Consider the following 20,059-nt stretch of genomic DNA (forward strand, 5'->3'; position numbering starts at 1 on the left):
GCAGACGCCTATTCCTTTGAGGGGTATTGATGCTACTCCTTTGGCGGAGAATAAACTTCAGTTTTGGACCCAGGTGATAATGCGAGTTGCCCCAGACCACCAAGAGAATTGTAAGTTTTTGGTGCTGCATAATTTGCATGATACTATTGTTCTGGGTTTTCCCTGGTTGCAAACTCATAATCCAGTTTTGGATTGGAAGTCTGGGTCTGTGGTGAGTTGGGGTTGTCAGTGTGTTCTTAGGGACGCTCCTGTTTTCTCCACCTCTCCTCAGTCTCATGATATTCCTGATTATCTAGCCTCTTTTTCTGATGTATTTAGTGAGAGTAAGTCTGCGTCTTTGCCTCCTCATAGGAGTAATGACTGTCCAATTGAGTTGATGCCTGGGTGTAAATTTCCCAAGGGTCGGCTTTTCAACTTATCAGTACCCGAGCATGATGCTATGCAGTCCTATATTAAGGAGTCGTTGGAGAAGGGTCATATTAGACCATCCTCGTCAGCTTTAGGTGCTGTTTTTTTTTGTGGCCAAGAAAGATGGTTCATTAAGACCGTGTATTGATTATCGTTCCCTTAACAAGATGACGGTTAAATATCAGTACCTGTTACCTCTGATGTCTGATTTATTCTCCAGAGATAAGAGTGCCTGCTGGTTTACTAAGCTTGACCTCAGGGGGGCGTATAATCTTATTCGCATAAAGCATGGGGATGAATGGAAGATGGCGTTTAATACTCCGGAGGGACATTTTGAGTACCTGGTGATGCCTTTTGGGCTCACTAATGCCCCTTCTGTCTTCCAGTCCTTTATGAATGATATTTTCCGTGACTTTGTGGATAAGTTTTTGATCATCTATCTGGATGATATTTTGATCTTTTCTAGTGATCGGGATTCTCATGTGAAACACGTCTGGACTGTGTTCCGGATTTTGAGGGAGAATTGCCTGTTTGTTAAGGGATCGAAATGCCTCTTTTGTGTACAGAGGATTTCATTTTTGGGATTTATCTTCTCTCCATCGACTACTGAAATGGACCCGGCCAAGGTACAGGCCATTTTTGATTGGGTTCAGCCTACTTCTTTGAAGGCCCTCCAGAAGTTTTTGGGTTTTGCCAATTTCTATCGTAAATTTATTGGTAATTTTTCTGGTATTGTCAAGACACTGACTGATCTGACCAAGAAGGGCGCTGATGTGCTGAATTGGTCTCCTGAGGCTGTCTCAGCATTTCAGGAGCTTAAGCGGAGATTTACTTCAGCTCCAGTTTTACCGCAACCTGATCTCTCACTTCCATTTCAGGTGGAGGTAGATGCTTCTGAGATTGGTGCAGGAGCTCTTTTGTCCCAAAAAGACCCTGTGACTTCTAAGACGAATCCCTGTGCCTTCTTTTCTCGAAAGTTCTCCCCATCTGAATGCAACTATGACGTGGGGAATCGGGAATTGTTGGCCATGAAATGGGCATTTGAGGAGTGGAGACATTGGTTGGAGGGAGCTAGACATCAAGTTGTGGTCCTCACTGATCACAAGAATTTGATTTATCTGCAGTCGGCCAAACGCTTGAATCCTAGGCAGGCTAGATGGGCCTTGTTTTCCACGCATTTTCATTTTGTGGTCTCTTTTCTTCCGGGCACTAAGAATGTTATGACAGACGCCCTTTCTAGGAGTTTCTTTGCCGATTCTCTTAATGTGACCGAGCCTACTACCATCCTAGGTGAGGGGGTAGTTCTTTCTGCCATTTCGCCCGATTTGAGACACGCCCTGGAGGAATTTCAGGAGGATAAACCTGAGCGTTGCCCTATGGGAAAATTGTATGTTCCTGACCAGTGGAGAAAGAGAGTGATGTCTGAAATTCATTGCTCCGCATTGGCTGGTCATCCAGGTATTTTTGGTACCAGAGATTTGGTGAGTCGGTCTTTTTGGTGGCCTGCCTTATCTCGTGACGTTAGGAATTTTGTACAGTCCTGTGGGACTTGTTCTCGGTCTAAACCCTGTTCTCGTTCTAGTGGGTTACTGATGCCCCTGCCGGTGCCCAAGAGGCCATGGACCCATATCTCAATGGATTTTATTTCTGATCTTCCTGTCTCTCAGAGAATGACTGTTATCTGGGTGATTTGTGATAGATTTTCGAAGATGGTCCATTTTGTACCACTCCCAAAATTGCCATCTTCCACTGAGTTGGTGCCCTTGTTTTTACAACAGGTGGTTCGGTTACATGGGATTCCTGAGAACATTGTGTCCGACAGAGGAGTCCAGTTTGTTTCCAGATTCTGGAAAGCCTTTTGTTCCAATCTGGGAATTCAGTTATCCTTCTCCTCCGCATTTCATCCCCAGACCAATGGACAGACTGAGAGAACAAACCAGACCTTGTAGTCTTATTTAAGATGTTTTATATCTGCTGATCAGGATGATTGGGTCTCATTTTTGCCCTTGGCCGAATTCGCACTGAACAATAGAGTTAGTTCTGCCACTTTGATGTCACCCTTTTTCTGTAATTTTGGGTTTCATCCTCGATTCTCTTCAGGGCAAGTGGAATCTTCGTCTTGCCCAGGTGTAGACACTGTGGTTGAGAGAATGCAGCAGATATGGGACCAAGTGGTGGATAAGTTGTCACTCTCTCAGGAAAAGGCCCAGCGATTTTCCAACCGGCATAGGACCATTGGTCCCCGGTTTAAAGTGGGTGATATGGTTTGGTTGTCATCTAAGAATATTCCTATGAAGGTTGCATCTGCAAAATTTAAGCCAAGATTTATTGGACCTTATAAGATTTTGGAGATTCTTAATCCTGTTTCTTTTCGATTGGCTCTTCCAGTTACGCTCAAGATCCATAACGTATTTCACAAGTCTCTGTTGAAGAGGTTTGTTGAGCCAGTGGTTCCTATGGCAGCACCTCCTGACCCTGTGTTGGTTGAAGGCAATATGGAATATGAGGTAGAGAAAATTTTGGATTCTCGTTTGGTTAGACGGAGACTCCAGTATTTGGTCAAATGGAAGGGTTATGGCCAGGAGGATAATTCTTGGGTCTCTGCCTCCGATATTCATGCCAATAGATTGGTTCGTGCTTTTCACCGGGCCCATCCTGATCAGCCTGGTGGCCTGGATGAGGGTTCGGTGACCCCTCCTCAAGGGGGGGTACTGTTGTGAGTTCATTTTCCGGTCCACCAGTTGTGAGTTCTCCTTCCAGGCTCCCTCTGGTGGTAACTGGAGGTAGTGAGGCTGATTTAATCAGTAGTGATCTGCCACCTGATAATGAGGATGACGATTGGACCTCAGGAATCTCAGACTGGATTTAAGACAGCCGACGCCCTAGTCTGGTGCTGGTGATTCCTTCTGGCTTGTCAGGTCTTTGTTTTCAGCTCTGTTCCAGTCATCTAAAGCTAAGTTTTTCTGCTAATGTTCACACTTGATTTTGTTTGTCTATTCAGTTTTTTGTGTGGTCAGACAGCCCCGGCTGGGGCTGCGCTAAATTTCCACTCTTATATATCTGTATTTGCCAATTTGCTTTTTGTCCCTTATTAGATTGGCCTCCTTTTGCTCTGTCTCAGAATATTTCAGAGTGCTGATATAGTGGGAGAAGTCTAGTGACTTCAGGGTTAATTTTGCTATCAGAAGTGTTGGACTTTATTTTTGTAGGGTTTTTTGCAGATTGCAGGCAGTGTCTTTTCTTTCCTATCCTCTCTAGTTAGTTTGGGCCCCATCGTTTGCTCAGCCTATTTTCCTGCCTGTGTTTGTGCTTTCATCTTGTTTCACCGTTAATACATGTGTGGGGGCTGTCTTTCCTTTGGGGTCTGCTCTGGGGCAGTTAGTTTTCCCCTTTTCTTGCTTCAGGCTTGTTTAGTCCTCCGGCTGTGACGAAGCATCTAGGACCATCGTAGGTACACTCCACGGCTGCTGCTAGTTGTGTGGTTAGGATCAATCTGCATAGTTACCAACCTCTCTGGTTTTCTGTAACTTAGCGTGTTTTTTTCTCCTCGGTGACCCATTCATAACAGAGTAGTCACTGCAGCTGTAACTTAAAACCAACAGTACTTATCAGGGTTACATCTATTCCCTTTTAATACACCTGTTAGCTGCATTTAGTGAAGGAATAGGTGCTGGAGGAGGGATAGTTTTGGATTAGAAGAGGAGGAGGACAAGAAAATAAATAAACTGGAGAAGTGGGCAGCAACTAACAGAATGGTTTTTAACAGGGAGAAATGCAAAGTACTACATCTGGGGAATAAAAATGAAAAATGCAGATATAGAATGGGAGGAATAGGGCTAAGTGACAGCACATGTGAAAAAGACTTGGGTATACTAATAGATCACAGACTGAATATGAGTCAACAGTGTGATGCAGCAGCAAAAAAGGCAAATGCAATTCTAGGATGTATTAACAGAAGCATACAGTCTAGATCACGTGAAGTCATTATTTCCCTCTACTCTTTGGTCAGACCTCATGTGGAATATTGTGTCCAGTTTTGGGCACCACATTTTAAAAAAGACATCAACAAACTGGAGCAAGTTCAGAAAAGAGCGACCAGAATGGTGACCGGTCTGCAAACCCTGTCTTATGAGGAAAGGTTGCAGGATTTGGGAATGTTTAGTTTGCAAAAGAGAAGACTGAGAGGAGACTTAATAGCTGTCTACAAATATCTAAAGGGCTGTCACATTGTAGAAGGATCAACTTTATTCTCATTCGCACAAGGAAAGACTAGAAGCAATGGGATGAAACTGAATGGGAGGAGACACAGATTAGATATTAGAAAAAACTTTTTGACAGTTAGAGTGATCAATGAGTGGAACAGGCTGCCACGAGAAGTGGTGAGTTCTCCTTCAATGGAAGTCTTCAAACAGAGGCTGGACAGACATCTGACTGGGATGATTTAGCGAATCCTGCTTTGAGCAGGGGGTTGGACCAGATGGCCCAGGAGGTCCCTTCCAACTCTACGATTCTATGATTCTATGATTCTAAAAAGAAGAAACCATGAACCGCATACCCTTTTTTGGGGTGGGAAGGGGTGCATGTGAATACACCAGAAAAAAAAAGAGCATTTCAATTAGCTTTTCTTTTCCGATGCTGTCATCCAGTGGAATTGAGAGAGGGAAGCAAGAAAAAATCCTAGACATTTTAAAGAATGTTTTGACAATGTATTAATACTGTCACACATCATTTTGACTACCACACAGGTTGAAGTTCTGGCCAAAAGTCTCAGTTTTCTACTTTGCCATAACATCAACCTGTTCAACATCATCCAGGATGTAAATAGATTTGCCAGGTTCCTCACTCTCAAGAGACACTTTGCAAACGAATCAAGTGCACCTTCCGCTTCTAGTTCTAATGTCAATCATTCTGTCAATGAGTTCACCAACTTACAATTTAACCCCTTTCCGACATGTGCTGTAATAATACACACATGTCAGAATCCCCTGTTCGGTGCAGGCTCCGGCACTAGCCTGCACTTTTCTGGGCACATGACAGCTGATCTCTACAGCTGACATGTGCCCGCAACATCAGAGGGTGGAATCACGATCCACCCGCTGCTGTTAACTAGTTAAATGCCACTGTCAATCTCTGAAAGCGGCATTTAACTCACTCTTACAGAAAGCGCATCACTGGCTCCACCCATCGGTGACCTCTTCACGTGATCACGGGTCTGGACCTCAGACTTGGTCGAAGGTTCACCTTCCAACAAGACAATGACCCTAAGCACACAGCTAAAATAGCAAAGGAGTGGCTTCAGAACAACTCTGTGCCCATTCTTGACTGGCCCAGCCAGAGCCCTGACCTCAACCCAATTGAGCATCTTTGGACAAACCTGAAAATGGCTGACCACCAACGTTCACCATCCAACCTGACGGAACTGGAGAGGATTAGCAAGGAAGAATGGCAGAGGATCCCCAAATCCAGGTCTGAAAAACTTGTTGCATCATTCCCGAGAAGACTCATGGCTGTACTAGCTGAAAAGGGTGCTTCTACTCAATACTGAGCAAAGGGTCTGAATACTTATGACCCTGTGATATTTCAGTTTTTCTTTTTCAATAAATTTGCAAAAATGTCTACATTTCTGTTTTTTTCAGTCAATATGGGGTGCAGAGTGTACGTTAATGAGAAAGAAAATGAACTTTTTTTAATTTACCAAGTGGCTGCAATGAAGCAGAGTGAAAAATTTAAAGGGGTCTTAATACTTTCTGTACCCACTGTACCTCTCTATTCATTCTCTTTCAGGTTCCCATTGAAGGACAGATGCAACCAAAGGATCTCTAGCCAGATGCGTTATATATGCAATTGCATTAGCTTACACAGGTTATGGACATTCCCATCCTGATAATTTGAAACCTCATTCTACTTGAGGAGTATCTACCTCCTGGATGTAAAACTAATTCTACTCTTGAGCAGATCTGTACAGTAACTACTTGGTCTTCACTGTCTACCCTTTTTAAGCACCATTGATTAGTCTGGGGGTTTTCTGATATTTCCTTTAAGAGAAAAGTACTTCAAACAGTGGTCTTTCCCTAAGGGATTAATTTGTTATCTCTCTATGGTGGTGTAGTGTGGATGGGAAAAATGATAATTACCTTATTTTTCGGATTATAAGATGCACCCCAAATTTTGAGGAGGAGAATAGGAAAAAATGTATTTTTAACAAAATGGTGGTGCTTCTTAAAATCCATGCGTCTCATTGCTTACCGGGGGTGGTGGCTGCGGTGAAGGGGGGTCCCAGGGTCACTGCTGGAGAAGGCAGGAGTGGGGTGATGCTGCAGGCCGCAGGCTGGGATGAGGGGGTGTTCCGATGTGTGGCACGCCACTGCGGGTGTCCGGTTCTGCGGGGGCGTCCGGCACTGCTGCGGGTGTCTCTGGTGTTACAGGGGGCTCTGCCGACATTTTGTGAAAGGCCAGAGCCCCCCGCAGTTCCATGGTTTCCTGGCGGTGGACTCTGGGAAAATGGCCGCCGAGAGGCAGCACATGCGCAAATGGAGATCTCGGCACCAAGATTTAAGGAGATGAGATCTCAGCGCTGGATACCCTGTAGCAGTGCCTGGCACCTGCAGCACCGCCGGACACCCCCTCATCTCAGTCTGTTGCCAGCAGCAACGGTACCAGTAAGGTACATATGCATTATAAGACGCACCCCCATTTCCCCCCAAAATTTTTAGGGAAAAGTGCGTCTTTTTATCTGAAAAATACGGTACTTACCAGTAATTTGATTTTCCAGGACCCTTACTTATTCCCTCCATTCATTGGTTATGGTGATTTTTTTCTGCAGTCTTCTTGCACACTGGGAGTATGTAACTATCCCTTTTTTTCCTTTAGCTATTGATCAGTACTTATGTTCGGGAAATGTGGGGCCATATTACTGTGTGAAAGGATTGTGGGAGTCATAAAACTGTGTGGTGGTTATTATACTGTGTGGGGACTGACGGGATTATAATTGTAGGAGCATCATACTGTGTGGGGCCATAAATAGTGTGTGAGCAACTGTGTTGTCCATCATACTATGTGTAATTGGCAGGGAGGTCTATTATAATGCATGGGAAAGGCTTCTGAAGCTTCAATATACTGTGTGTAGGGGGCTGTGGGGTCATCATTGTACTGTGTGTAGGGTGCTGTGGGGTCTTTATTATAATATGTGTAGCGGACTGTGGAGTCCATCATACTGTGTGTCGGGGATTGTGGGTTCTTTCATTATAATTTGTGTAGGGTGTTGTGGGGAGAGCTATTGATCAAGGTACATCTATACTTATTAAATATACTATAGGCTGAATAACAGGATTAATATAATTTACTACTTTTTATACATTTTACAAAATTCTACTCAATATTAAGTGATACAAATTTATATAAAATAATAATAAGTAGAATTAAATTCGACCTGTTGGTCCGGCCTTCCACAACCATCAGTCTCTCTTGTGCCCATCCCTGCTCTGGGCCCTTCACTATTGTACTGTAGGGAGGACTACCAGGAGACCATACATCCTAGGCCCTTCACGTCTGTGCTGCCTAGTATGATGATGTCTGTAAAGCGCTGTGGAAATATATTAAAAAAATATAGCAGACATTTTGATTTAAACAATAGGTTATTGTTTCTGATACATTTCCTTTAAGAGCAAGAATTCTTTTTCTTGATAGGGCCTCCTGGCCATTATGTAGACATCTTAGGCTCTTTGATCAATAGTTTGTTTCGTAGGGAATTTATTCTAAAGAATTTAACAACAATTTTAATATTTTGTTCATAAAAATTAAAATATAATACAAATATTAATTTGTATAAAATTGGGTGATTTACTGTATTTTATTCCATCAAATGTAATTTATTTTGAAAACAAATCCATAAAACACAGTCTCACTCATATAGAACCATCGCTGGGATCTTGGAAATGTTGCAGTATGATAACTAGTATTCACCTATACACAAGACCTAAGTGAGTCTCAGGATAAAACCTTCTAGATTTTTCTTTCAGGTAGTCCACGCTGAACCCAAGATCTTTCATGTTGGAATGGTAAGTCCTTAGGTCTCTTAGGTCAGAACGGAAGGCGGTTTCTTCCAATTTCCTGACCAGGGCTTGAAGTTCGGAGTTGAGGTTCTGCAAAGCTTCATTTTCATTGTGCAGAATGTTCTTCTCTTTTATGGCGAGGTCACGTTCCCATTTGGCTAGAGTTATCTTCTCCTCAAGTTCTTGCAATCTGTAAGTTCATGAATATACAGATAGTTGTAGTGCAGAAAAAAACAATATAAAATGGAGTTGATGAAATGTTCGGGTTTCTATATAAGGCATCATCTGATATGACGGTCAGTCATAGGGGGTCATACGAAAGCCTAATATCTGTCACACTAATAAATTATAAGGCAGACATGTGAACCTACAGGTGAAAGCTAATCCATTCTTATAACCCTTAAAACTTCCTATATTGTCAAGAAGGTGTTAGTTTCTTATGTGAACCAGCCATCTCTGCTCTAGAGAAAGACCAACCATTAAAGGTGGATGTATAGGGTTTGTGTTCATAAATACCAGTTTGGTCTCTCATGGCATAGACATTTGGGTACTATGTGTTGGGTATCCACATACACATATCTGTTCTTTAGAAGTTCAAAGGGATTTTCTGAAAAATATAAAACGTTTTACTATCCATGGGAAAAGAGATAAATATCTGATCAATGCAAACCCCATCAATCACCAGAACTGACCTCCCTGCTTTTTCCAGCCTAGTAATTTATAAGGGTGCAGTGATCAGACATTCGTTATCTATGACAGATGATAAATGTCTGTCTGAGGAAACCCTCTTTAAAGTGATGAGTCCAGGATAGGTAATGTAAGAGGAGTGACAAAGGCCATGTATGTAAAGAGCCAGATCTAGAGGAGACCTACAGTACTTTAGTCTACATCCAAAAGAGTCTTCCAATCTGGACATCAACTTTCCATCTGCTCTATTAGGATATATTAAATTTATCATGGGGTAAAGTCAACTCAGCACCATCATATTAGCTACAGAGACACAGTCTACAGGAACATTATACAGCGTGACTTCTTAATATATGGCCACCAATTCATTGGCGTGAATGCTTCGTAATACAAAAGTAGCCTCTGCTAGAGAAATACCACAAGCATTTCAGAAAAATTCTTTTGCTTATGAGGGACAGAATGAAAAAAGAACTTGTCTGCTTATTGTCTGAAGGACCTTTTTATAGGGACCATGTGAATTGCTTGTTATTACTATTGGACGATACCAAACCAGCACAACTCTCAATCCAATGTAGACAACTCCTAATGATTTGAATGAAATGATCCACAATGTTTTGTTGATCATTGGAAGAATTCATTGAAATCAATGAACTTAAAGTGCTGGATTTCCCTCCTGGGGAGAAGTTAATTTCTGCTTCTCCAGCTGATAGGAGTCCTGAGCAGTGAACTCCTCAATATTACAGGACAGATGAAAACCTGCATCCTTCCCACCCAAACCAGACAAAATTACTTTTGGTTTTCACACATTAGAGAAGCAACAGACGTATGGGGAATTTGTTTTACAAGACTTGAATACAACATTCATTGACTGCACTATTGGGTCAGACTTGGAGCTTTACATTGACATTATTGATGTACTGTATAGCATGGTGACGTACTTGATCATGAATTTGCTTTGCATCCTTTGAATTTTCCTCCTCAGCTGCATATTTTCTTCTTTGAGTTTCTTGTCATATTCCTTATGCAGCATAATGGATTCACTTAGGACGTGTTTAGGTTGTGAAATGGATGATACTTAGGAGAAAATGTGAAAAAAAAAATTATTACTACACAATTATAAAGCCCTTCAGACACCATAAGCAGACAACAGCTCTCTGACTACTCAGCGTTGTTCTTCCAGTAGCTATACCTGCAATCCCCTCTATTTTAGAATTTTGGATAACTAGAGGAGGAAGACCTGTGAAGACTCAGACGTCAAGGTTAGATTTCAGAAAGGCAGATTTTAAGGGTTTCAGAAAGAGAATTGGAGGGATCCAATGGCTGGATATCCTTAAAGACAAAAATGTCCAGGAAGGATGGGAAATCTTGAAAAATGAAATTCTCAAAGCACAATTGATAACAATTCCGAAAAGAGGGAAGAATAGGAAGCATTTAAGGAAGCCAGGATGGATGAACACAGAACTTAAGCACATGCTAAAAAGGAAGAAAAAAATGTTTATAAAATGGAAAGAGGGAGGCATATCTAAAGAAGAATATAATGCTGTCTGCAGAACCTGCAGGGCACAAATCAGATTATCTAAAGCTGACAATGAATTGAGGCTTGCAAGAGATGTCAAAAGCAATAATAAAGGATTTTGGGGATATGTCAAAAGTAAAAGAAAAGTCAAAGATGCTATAGGATTTTTACAGGATGAAAATGATGAAATGGTAAGACAGGATGTTGAGAAGGCTGAACTTTTAAATTCCTATTTTGCATCTGTTTTCTCTCAGAAAGGAAATGTAACATCAACTGTTCTTCACTGTCCTATTAAGGGAATGGAAGAATCCAGGATATCTATAAACAGAAAGATAGTGAGGAAACACTTAGCTAACCTAAATGAATTCAAGTCTCCAGGTCCAGATGAATTATACCCCAGAGTACTGAAGGAGATAGCAGAAGAAATTTTTGAACCCCTCTCCATAATATTTGAAAATTCTTGGAGAACAGGAGAAGTCCCAGAAGACTGGTGAGGAGCAAATGTTGTTCCTATCTTCAAAAAGGGGAAGAAGGTGGACCCAGGCAACTATAGGCCGGTGAGTCTGACTTCTATACCAGGAAAGATCTTTGAACAAATTATTAAACAACATGTATGTCAGTACCTGGATAAGAATGAAGTGATTAAACAGAGTCAGCATGGGTTTGTAACTAATAAGTCATGTCAGACTAACTTAATTTCCTTCTATGACGGAATCACTGATTGGGTGGATCAAGGAAATTGTCACGCCACGCTCACCTGGGGGCGGGACCTCGGTCCCGACGTCATCTCTTCCGGAGCGGCGGTCACTCCGGGGGTCCCGTCGGGTGCGCATGCACAGCTCTCATCCCCGGGTCTCCTCCTACATGTCACGTTTGCGCGCTCCTGTCAGTGCTGTATAGGGCTCGGTCCTCTCTATGGTAATGGAGGACCTGACCCAGAACCTGTAGTGGTCATGTGCTTTCTGGTTAGGTCCTGACCCGGAACCAGTAGTAGTCATGTGCTATAGCAGACGACCTCCCCCTAGGGGAGGTGCCTGATTATTGTTGTGCTTCCTGGCTTGGTCTGCCGTGTCCCTGCCTGGCTGTGCCTCTTGGCACACGCTCTGAATCTGCACTCTGCCTTGTACTCGGTTGTGCCTCCTGGCACACGCTCTTACCCTGTACTCTGTCTCATCCTCAGTTGTGCCTCCTGGCACACACTCTGATTCCGTGCTCTGTCTTATACTCAGTTGTGCCTCCTGGCACACACTCTGATTCCGTGCTCTGTCTTATACTCAGTTGTGCCTCCTGGCACACACTCGAACCCTGTGCTTTGTCTCATACTCAGTTGTGCCTCCTGGCACATGCTCTGATCCTGTACTCAGTCTCTTACTCTGTTGTGCCTCCTGGCACACGTACCAATCCTGCTCTCTGTCTTATGCTCAGTTGTGCCCTCTGGCACACACCCTGCTCCTGTACTCTGTTACACCTCCTGGCACACCTGCTGCCTGACTTAGTGCTCTGTCGTGCTCCTTGCACTCATCCTGCTTCACTCACACCCGGACGCACGAAGTCTCTGTATACCACGTGTTCCCGTGTCCACGCTTTACACGTTCCTGCAGACACACTCACCCACTCGTGTCTCCTGTGAGCCAGCCGCCTGGTGCCAGCAGTCATGGTGCCTCACCCCCTGGGGCTTGCCCCTGACACTCCCTGTATAGGGGGGGTCTTCACTAGGTCAGCTCGCCCTGGGAGGGTTGGTGTCACGACCCAGAGGGTCCACTCCAGGAGTCGTCACGGTATAATCAGGCCATGGACCCTGCTGGTACCACCACCTCCATCCAAAAGGAACTGGTGTTCCTACGGGAGAGTCAGACCAGGATTATGCCTTTTTGAAATCCATGGAGTCCCGTTTGTCGGCCATGCAGTCCTCTGACCCAGGGAATGCTTCCCAGCTGGCCAGCCTCCAGCAAGAACTCACACAGCAACGCGACACCCAGGCCCATATCCTCAACTATATGGCGTCGGTAGACAGTCGGCTTCTTTCCATACAATCCGTTTCTGCCCAGTCCTCGGCCCCGCACCCGATGCCGCGCCTCGGCAAGCCACCCAGATATAGCGGGGACCCTAAGTTTTGTCGAGGATTTCTGAACCAATGCCGGTTACATTTTGAGCTTTTGCCGCAGCACTATCCCACTGAGCGCGCCCAAATTGCCTTTATTGTTTCACACTTAGAGGGGGAGGCGTTAGCATGGGTGAACCCCCTCTGGGAGCGCAATGACCCACTCGTCTCTCAGCTTTCCACCTTTTTGGACACCTTCCGCAAGGTGTTCGATGAGCCGGGTCGGCTGGCCTCTATCACTGAGTCCCTCTTTAACCTCCATCAGGGTACGCTATCGGTGGGAAAGTATGCCATCCGTTTTCGTACCTTGTCCTCCGAACTCGGCTGGAACAACGAGGCTCTCGTAGGGATCTTTTGGCGTGGCCTGTCCGGTCGGATCAAAGACGAACTGGCAGGTCGGGATACTCCCACCTCTTTAGAGGATCTGATCTCTCTGGCGACATGCATTGACCTGCGGTTTCAGGAACGTGCCCGTGAATTAGCCAGAGAGAGGAGTTCCTCTCACCTCCTCCGTTCCTGCTCCAAGAAGCCGGGAAACTTCTCCGTGATTCCTCTCCTCCCCTGCTCGTGTCTGTATTATTGAATCTCGGTGCCAAGCGTTATTCTGAGGAGGCTTTTCTGGATTCTGGCGCGGAGGGGAATTTTATCACACTCGAGGCGGTTAAAAAATACCGGATTCCTGTCAGATCCCTGGAAACTCCTTGGTCGATTGTTTCGGTCAATGGTAAGTCCGTGCAGGAGACCGTTACCCAGGCCACCGAAGAGATCGAGCCGCAGATCGGAGCCCTGCACCTGGAGAAGATCTCCTTCCTCGTCTTGTCTACCATGTCTTACACACTTCTTCTAGGCCTCCCTTGGCTACGGACTCATGAGCCAACCCTGGACTGGCGGTCAGGCGAGATACTCCGGTGGGGACCGTTCTGTCAGGAGAAGTGCCTGTTGCCTGTCCGTCCGATGAACTCTGCCGGTCCATCCCCGGCACCTACGGGTCTGCCATCGGCTTACTGGTCCTTTGCAGATGTCTTCGACAAGAAGGAGGCCGAGACTCTGCCCCTCCATCGGCCATATGACTGTCCAATTGACCTCATTCCTGGTTCTACGCCACCCAGGGGTAGGATATACCCGCTATCCCCTGCTGAGACCCAAGCTATGTCTGAGTATATCCAGGAGAACCTTGCGAGAGGTTTTATTCGTAAGTCCTCCTCGCCCGCGGGAGCGGGATTTTTCTTTGTAAAAAAGAAGGACGGCTCCCTCCGTCCTTGCATAGACTACCGTGGCCTGAACGATATCACGGTCAAGAACAAGTACCCATTGCCATTGATCCCGGAGCTCTTTGACCGACTTAGAGGAGCTCGAATTTTCACCAAACTGGATCTTCGTGGGGCCTGCAACTTGATCCGCATTCGTTCCGGGGATGAGTGGAAGACCACCTTTAACACCAGAGACGGTCACTACGAGTACTTGGTCATGCCCTTCGGCCTCTGCAATGCCCCAGCGGTGTTCCAGGAGTTCGTGAATGACGTCTTCCGGGATATGCTGTACTCCTGCGTGGTAGTCTATCTGGATGACATCCTCATTTTTTCTCCAGACCTCTCTGCCCACAGAAAGAACGTGCGTCAAGTCCTCCAGCGCCTGAGGGAGAACCGCCTTTATGCCAAGCTCGAGAAATGTGCCTTCGAGCAAACGTCCCTGCCATTCTTGGGGTACATTATCTCAGAATCAGGTCTACGCATGGATCCGGCAAAGGTGTCCATTGTCCTCGATTGGCCACAGCCCCATAGGGTGAAGGCAATCCCACGCTTCCTGGGTTTTGCAAACTACTACCGACAGTTCGTTCCTCATTTCTCCTCGTTGGTTCGCCCCATCTCGTCCCTTATCTGCAAGGGAGCTAACCCAAAGGCTTGGCCCTCTGAGGCTGAAGAGGCCTTCCAGTCATTGAAACAAGCCTTCACCGCTGCTCCAGCGCTTCACCGACCTGAGGTTAGTAGACCTTTCACTCTCGAGGTGGACGCATGCTCTACCGGGGCTGGCGCAGTCCTTCTGCAGAAATCCTCTTCTGGACGTTTTGTCACCTGTGGCTTCTTTTCTTAAGTATTTTCCTCCACTGAGCAGAACTACTCCATTGGCGACAAAGAGCTATTGGCCATTAAGTTGGCCTTGGAGGAGTGGAGGTACTTATTGGAAGGTGCCATACATCCATTCAAGATCTTCACGGACCATAAGAACCTGGCGTACATCCAGTCCACACAGAGGCTCAATCCTCGGCAAGCCAGGTGGTCCCTATTCTTCGCCCGCTTTGACTTTGAGCTACATTTTCGGCCCGGCGATTAAAACGTTAGAGCGGATGCGTTGTCAAGATCATTCCTGTCGTCTGATGCAGAGGAAGAACCCTCTCATATCATTGATATATCCAAAGTAATTACTGTGGCTCCTGTCAAGTTAACCACGTTACCTCCGGGAAGAACCTTTGTGGCTGAGAATAACCGAAAACGAGTGCTAAATTGGGGACATTCGTCCAAAATTGCCGGCCACGTTGGTGTCAAAAAGACTTTGGACTTAATCTCTCGCCATTATTGGTGGCCTTCACTCTCCCAGGATGTTAAAGACTTTGTAGCATCTTGCCCGTCCTGTGCCCAGAACAAGATACCCAGACAACCACCCTCCGGTCTTCTGCTCCCGCTTCCCGTTCCGTCGGCTCCATGGCAGCACATAGCCATGGATTTCATTACTGATCTGCCTTGTTCTTCCGGCTGTACTGTGGTCTTGGTGGCCCACTTCATTCCTCTTCCCGGACTACCCTCTGCTCCTGACTTGACGAAGATCTTCATTTCCCATATCTTCAGGATTCACGGCTTCCCCCAGCACATCGTGTCAGACAGAGGGGTCCAATTCACCTCCCGGTTCTGGAGAGCTCTATGCAGACTCATGAAAGTGTCATTGGATTTCTCTTCCGCCTATCACCCCTAAACCAATGGGCAGGTGGAACGTACCAACCAGATCCTTACATCCTACCTCCGGCATTTTTCTAATGCTCATCAGAATGACTGGGTCGGTCTACTTCCTTGGGCTGAGTTCGCCTACAATAATCACTCCAGTGAATCGTCTACCAAGTCTCCTTTCTTCATCGTCTTTGGACAGCATCCCAATGTGCCTCTACCGGTACTTCCTGTCTCGGGGGTACCTGCTGCCGATTCTCTGTCTGTGGAGTTCTCCAGGGTATGGCAGGAGACCAAAACCGCTCTCGAGAAAGCACGGGACAGAATGAAATTACACGCCGACAAGAGGCGCCTGGACGTTCCTCCATTTCTACCTGGTGACAAGGTGTGGCTCTCCACCAAATACGTCCGCCTTAAGGTACCATCTTACAAACTGGGTCCCCGTTACATTGGTCCTTTTGAGGTCCTCAGGCGGATTAATGATGCTGCTTACAAATTGAAGCTGCCTCCTTCACTCCGTATTCCCAATTCCTTCCATGTGTCTCTCCTTAAACCTGTGGTTCTTAACCGATTTCATCCTTCTCCAGGCCACACACCCCAGCCTGTTGGCTTGGGGGATGAGTTTGAGGTGAATGACATTTTGGCCATGAAGAAGGTAAGAGGGAGAACCATGTTCTTGGTCGATTGGAAGGGTTTTGGCCCCGAGATGAGGTCATGGGAACCCAGGGAGAATATCCATGCACCCCAGATTTTGTCTAAGTTTCTCTCCAGTTTTAGAAAGAGGGGGCATAAAGGGGGGGGTACTGTCACGCCGCGCTCACCTGGGGGCGGGACCTCGGTCCCGACGTCATCTCTTCCGGAGCCGCGGTCACTCCGGGGGTCCCGTCGGGTGCGCACGCGCAGCTCTCGTCCCCGGGTCTCCTCCTACATGTCACGTTTGCGCTTGCGCGCTCCTGTCAGTGCTGTATAGGGCTCGGTCCTCTCTATGGTAATGGAGGACCTGACCTGGAACCTGTAGTGGTCATGTGCTTTCTGGCTAAGTCCTGACCCGGAACCAGTAGTAGTCATGTGCTATATCAGACGACCTCCCCCTAGGGGAGGTGCCTGATTATTGTTGTGCTTCCTGGCTTGGTCTGCCGTGTCCCTGCCTGGCTGTGCGCTGTATTCAGGTCCCCTGCCTTGCACTCTGTTGTGCCTCTTGGCACACGCTCTGAATCTGCACTCTGCCTTGTACTCGGTTGTGCCTCCTGGCACACGCTCTTACCCTGTTCTCTGTCTCATCCTCAGTTGTGCCTCCTGGCACACACTCTGATTCCGTGCTCTGTCTTATACTCAGTTGTGCCTCCTGGCACACACTCTGATTCCTTGCTCTGTCTTATACTCAGTTGTGCCTCCTGGCACACACTCGAACCCTGTGTTTTGTCTCATACTCAGTTGTGCCTCCTGGCACATGCTCTGATCCTGCACTCAGTCTCTTACTCTGTTGTGCCTCCTGGCACACGTACCAATCCTGCTCTCTGTCTTATGCTCAGTTGTGGACTCTGGCACACACCCTGCTCCTGTACTCTATTACACCTCCTGGCACACCTGCTGCCTGACTCAGTGCTCTGACGTGCTCCTTGCATGCATCCTGCTTCACTCACACCCGGACGCACGAAGTCTCTGTATACCACGTGTTCCCGTGTCCACACTTTACACGTTCCTGCAGACACACTCACCCACTCGTGTCTCCTGTGAGCCGGCTGCCTGGTGGCAGCAGTCGTGGTGCCTCACCCCCTGGGGCTTGCCCCTGACGCTCCCTGTATAGGGGGTGGTCTTCACTAGGTCAGCTCGCCCTGGGAGGGTTGGTGTCACGACCCAGAGGGTCCACTCCAGGAGTCGTCACAGAAATGCTGTAGATATAGTATATCTTGACTTCAGCAAAGCATTTGACAAAGTATCTCATACAATCCTTATTGAAAAAATGACTAAGTATGGAATGGACAAGGCAACTGTTAGGTGGATTCATAACTGGCTTAGTGATCGGACCCAAAGAGTGGTTGTAAATGGCTGCACATCCAGTTGGAAGAATGTCTCAAGTGGGGTACCACAGAGCTCTGTCCTGGGCCCTGTATTGTTCAACATCTTTATCAACGATTTAGATGAAGGAATTGAGGGTAAACTGATTAAATTTGCTGATGACACAAAGCTAGGAGGGATAGCTAATACTAGAGAAGAGAGAGAGAGAGGATTCGAAAACATATAAATAAACTGGAGAAGTGGGCAGCAACTAACAGAATGGTTTTTAACAAGGAAAAATGCAAAGTACTACATCTGGGCAATAAAAATGAAAAAAGCATATACAGAATGGGAGGAATAGGGCTAAGCAACAGCACATGTGAATAAGACTTGGGTATACTAATAGATCACAGACTGAATATGAGTCAACAGTGTGATGCAGCAGCAAAAAAGGCAAATGCAATTTTAGGATGTATTAACAGAAGCATACAGTCTAGATCACGTGAAGTCATTATTTCCCTCTACTCCTCTTTTTTCCGACCTCATCTGGAATATTGTGTCCAGTTTTGGGCACCACATTTTAAAAAAGACATCAACAAACTGGAGCAAGTTCAGAAAAGAGCAACCAGAATGGTGACCAGTCTGCAAACCCTGTCTTATGAGGAAAGGTTGCAGGATTTGGGATTGTTTAGTTTGCAAAAGAGAAGACTGAGAGGAGACTTAATAGCTGTCTACAAATATCTAAAGGGCTGTCACATTGTAGAAGGATCAACTTTATTCTCATTTGCACAAGGAAAGACTAGAAGCAATGGGATGAAACTGAATGGGAGGAGACACAGATTAGATATTAGAATAAACTTTTTGACAGAGTGATCAATGAGTGGAACAAGCTGCCACGAGAAGTGGTGAGTTCTCCTTCAATGGAAGTCTTCAAACAGAGGCTGGACAGACATCTGACTGGGATGATTTAGCGAATCCTGCTTTGAGCAGGGGGTTGGACCAGATGGCCCAGGAGGTCCCTTCCAACTCTACGATTCTATGATTCTATGATTCATAGTGCCTCTTTCCACCAGTCCACCATCTAACCAGACAATAGCTGCGGAGAAGCTTTACCACATGTTGGTACCCATCAAGAATCAAGTGTCATTAATTATAGCTGTCTGCTAAAAGCTGCTTACATCTCTTTGCACAGTGTGTGAGTGAGTGTAGATGATAGTGTCTTTGGCTGGAGAGGAGACAGACCTGGCATTCCCTTCGCTCGGACAGAGTGTGTGGTGACACAGGTCAAGCACCCCTAAATCTACGTAGCTCTGGTCACAGCCTCTGAGGAAATTTTCAAAGTAGTTGCTAAGGTGAGGGTCTCCTTGTCAAATAAGGTCATCTTACCTTCAGGTAAAAAAGGTGTTTTGTTATTTATTGCTGTCTGTAAAACTTGTGCGAGGTGATGGTGACCAGTCTCATGAAGTACAGCACAGAAGGATGTGAACAGGTGATGGTCCTTGCTTATTAGCACATCGATAAGTTTGGCCACTTTTCGATCTGAAGACTCCTCGAGCTTTATTTTGTAAGACATAGACAGATAAGGTAAAATATTTACATAGAGAGTTGATGTAAAATAACTAGAAATGGTAACATAGTGATGTGACTTCTATTAGTTGTGGAAATGTAACCTGTTGACTTTACTTTTCCTACAGTAAATACAATTTAGAGACTTGTGTCCTTTCACTATTGGAGCTTCTCTATGGAAAACAAACATGTGAACGTGGAGTGTAGCATAAAATTAAGAGATCAAATTTTACTTGATTGAATTTCAATGTGCATCTACATTATTATGGGAAAATCGAGACATCCGAGTGACTTCGAATGAGGCATGGTCATAGTTTTTGGACTAACGGAGACCAGTGTTTAAAAAAACTACCAAAATTGTAGGGTTTTCTCAGTCAATGGTGTGTACAAGAGTATATTGAATATGGTGTGATAAAAAAAGAACATACAGCAAAAAGAGATCCTGTGGCCATAAAAAATTAGTCACCGAAAATGGTCAGAGGAGGATGTCAAAAATCCATCTGAAGATTGCAGCCAATTACAATACTAAAAATACAACTAACATTTCCAAATGCATAACTCATTCTTCCTTAGCACAGAGGGGTCTAACGAAAGACAACCAGTTAGGGTGCCATAGATATGTAAGGAAAACCAACATTATTTTAGTGGCTAAAAGAACAAAAAAAATTGGCTCACTGGGCAGTGGAAACACTTTGTCTGGTCATACGAATCACAGATTTCTGTTGCACCATTGGTATGAGTGGCTCAAAGTTTAGCACAAGCAGAATAAACTATTCTTTCCTGTCAAGTGGGACCC

General features: G+C 45.5%; 1 protein-coding gene across 1 annotated transcript in view; it reads right to left on the bottom strand.

The window, feature by feature from the left end:
- Positions 1-8,227: 8,227 nt before the first annotated feature.
- The window catches only part of LOC141097229 (uncharacterized), a 35,546-nt gene continuing 23,714 nt past the window's right edge, over positions 8,228-20,059 (bottom strand). The window contains exons 3-5 of the mRNA XM_073584342.1: positions 19,084-19,252; positions 10,085-10,220; positions 8,228-8,649 (exon numbers count right to left, since the gene is read on the bottom strand). Of these exons, the coding sequence (XP_073440443.1) occupies positions 8,367-8,649; positions 10,085-10,220; positions 19,084-19,252 (588 nt within the window). The 3' untranslated portion in view covers positions 8,228-8,366. The remainder of the gene's footprint in view (positions 8,650-10,084; positions 10,221-19,083; positions 19,253-20,059) is intronic.

Source organism: Dendrobates tinctorius, unplaced genomic scaffold, assembly GCF_039654945.1.
Source record: "Dendrobates tinctorius isolate UK_male_01 unplaced genomic scaffold, ASM3965494v1 ptg000083l, whole genome shotgun sequence".
Classification (NCBI taxonomy): domain Eukaryota; kingdom Metazoa; phylum Chordata; class Amphibia; order Anura; family Dendrobatidae; genus Dendrobates; species Dendrobates tinctorius.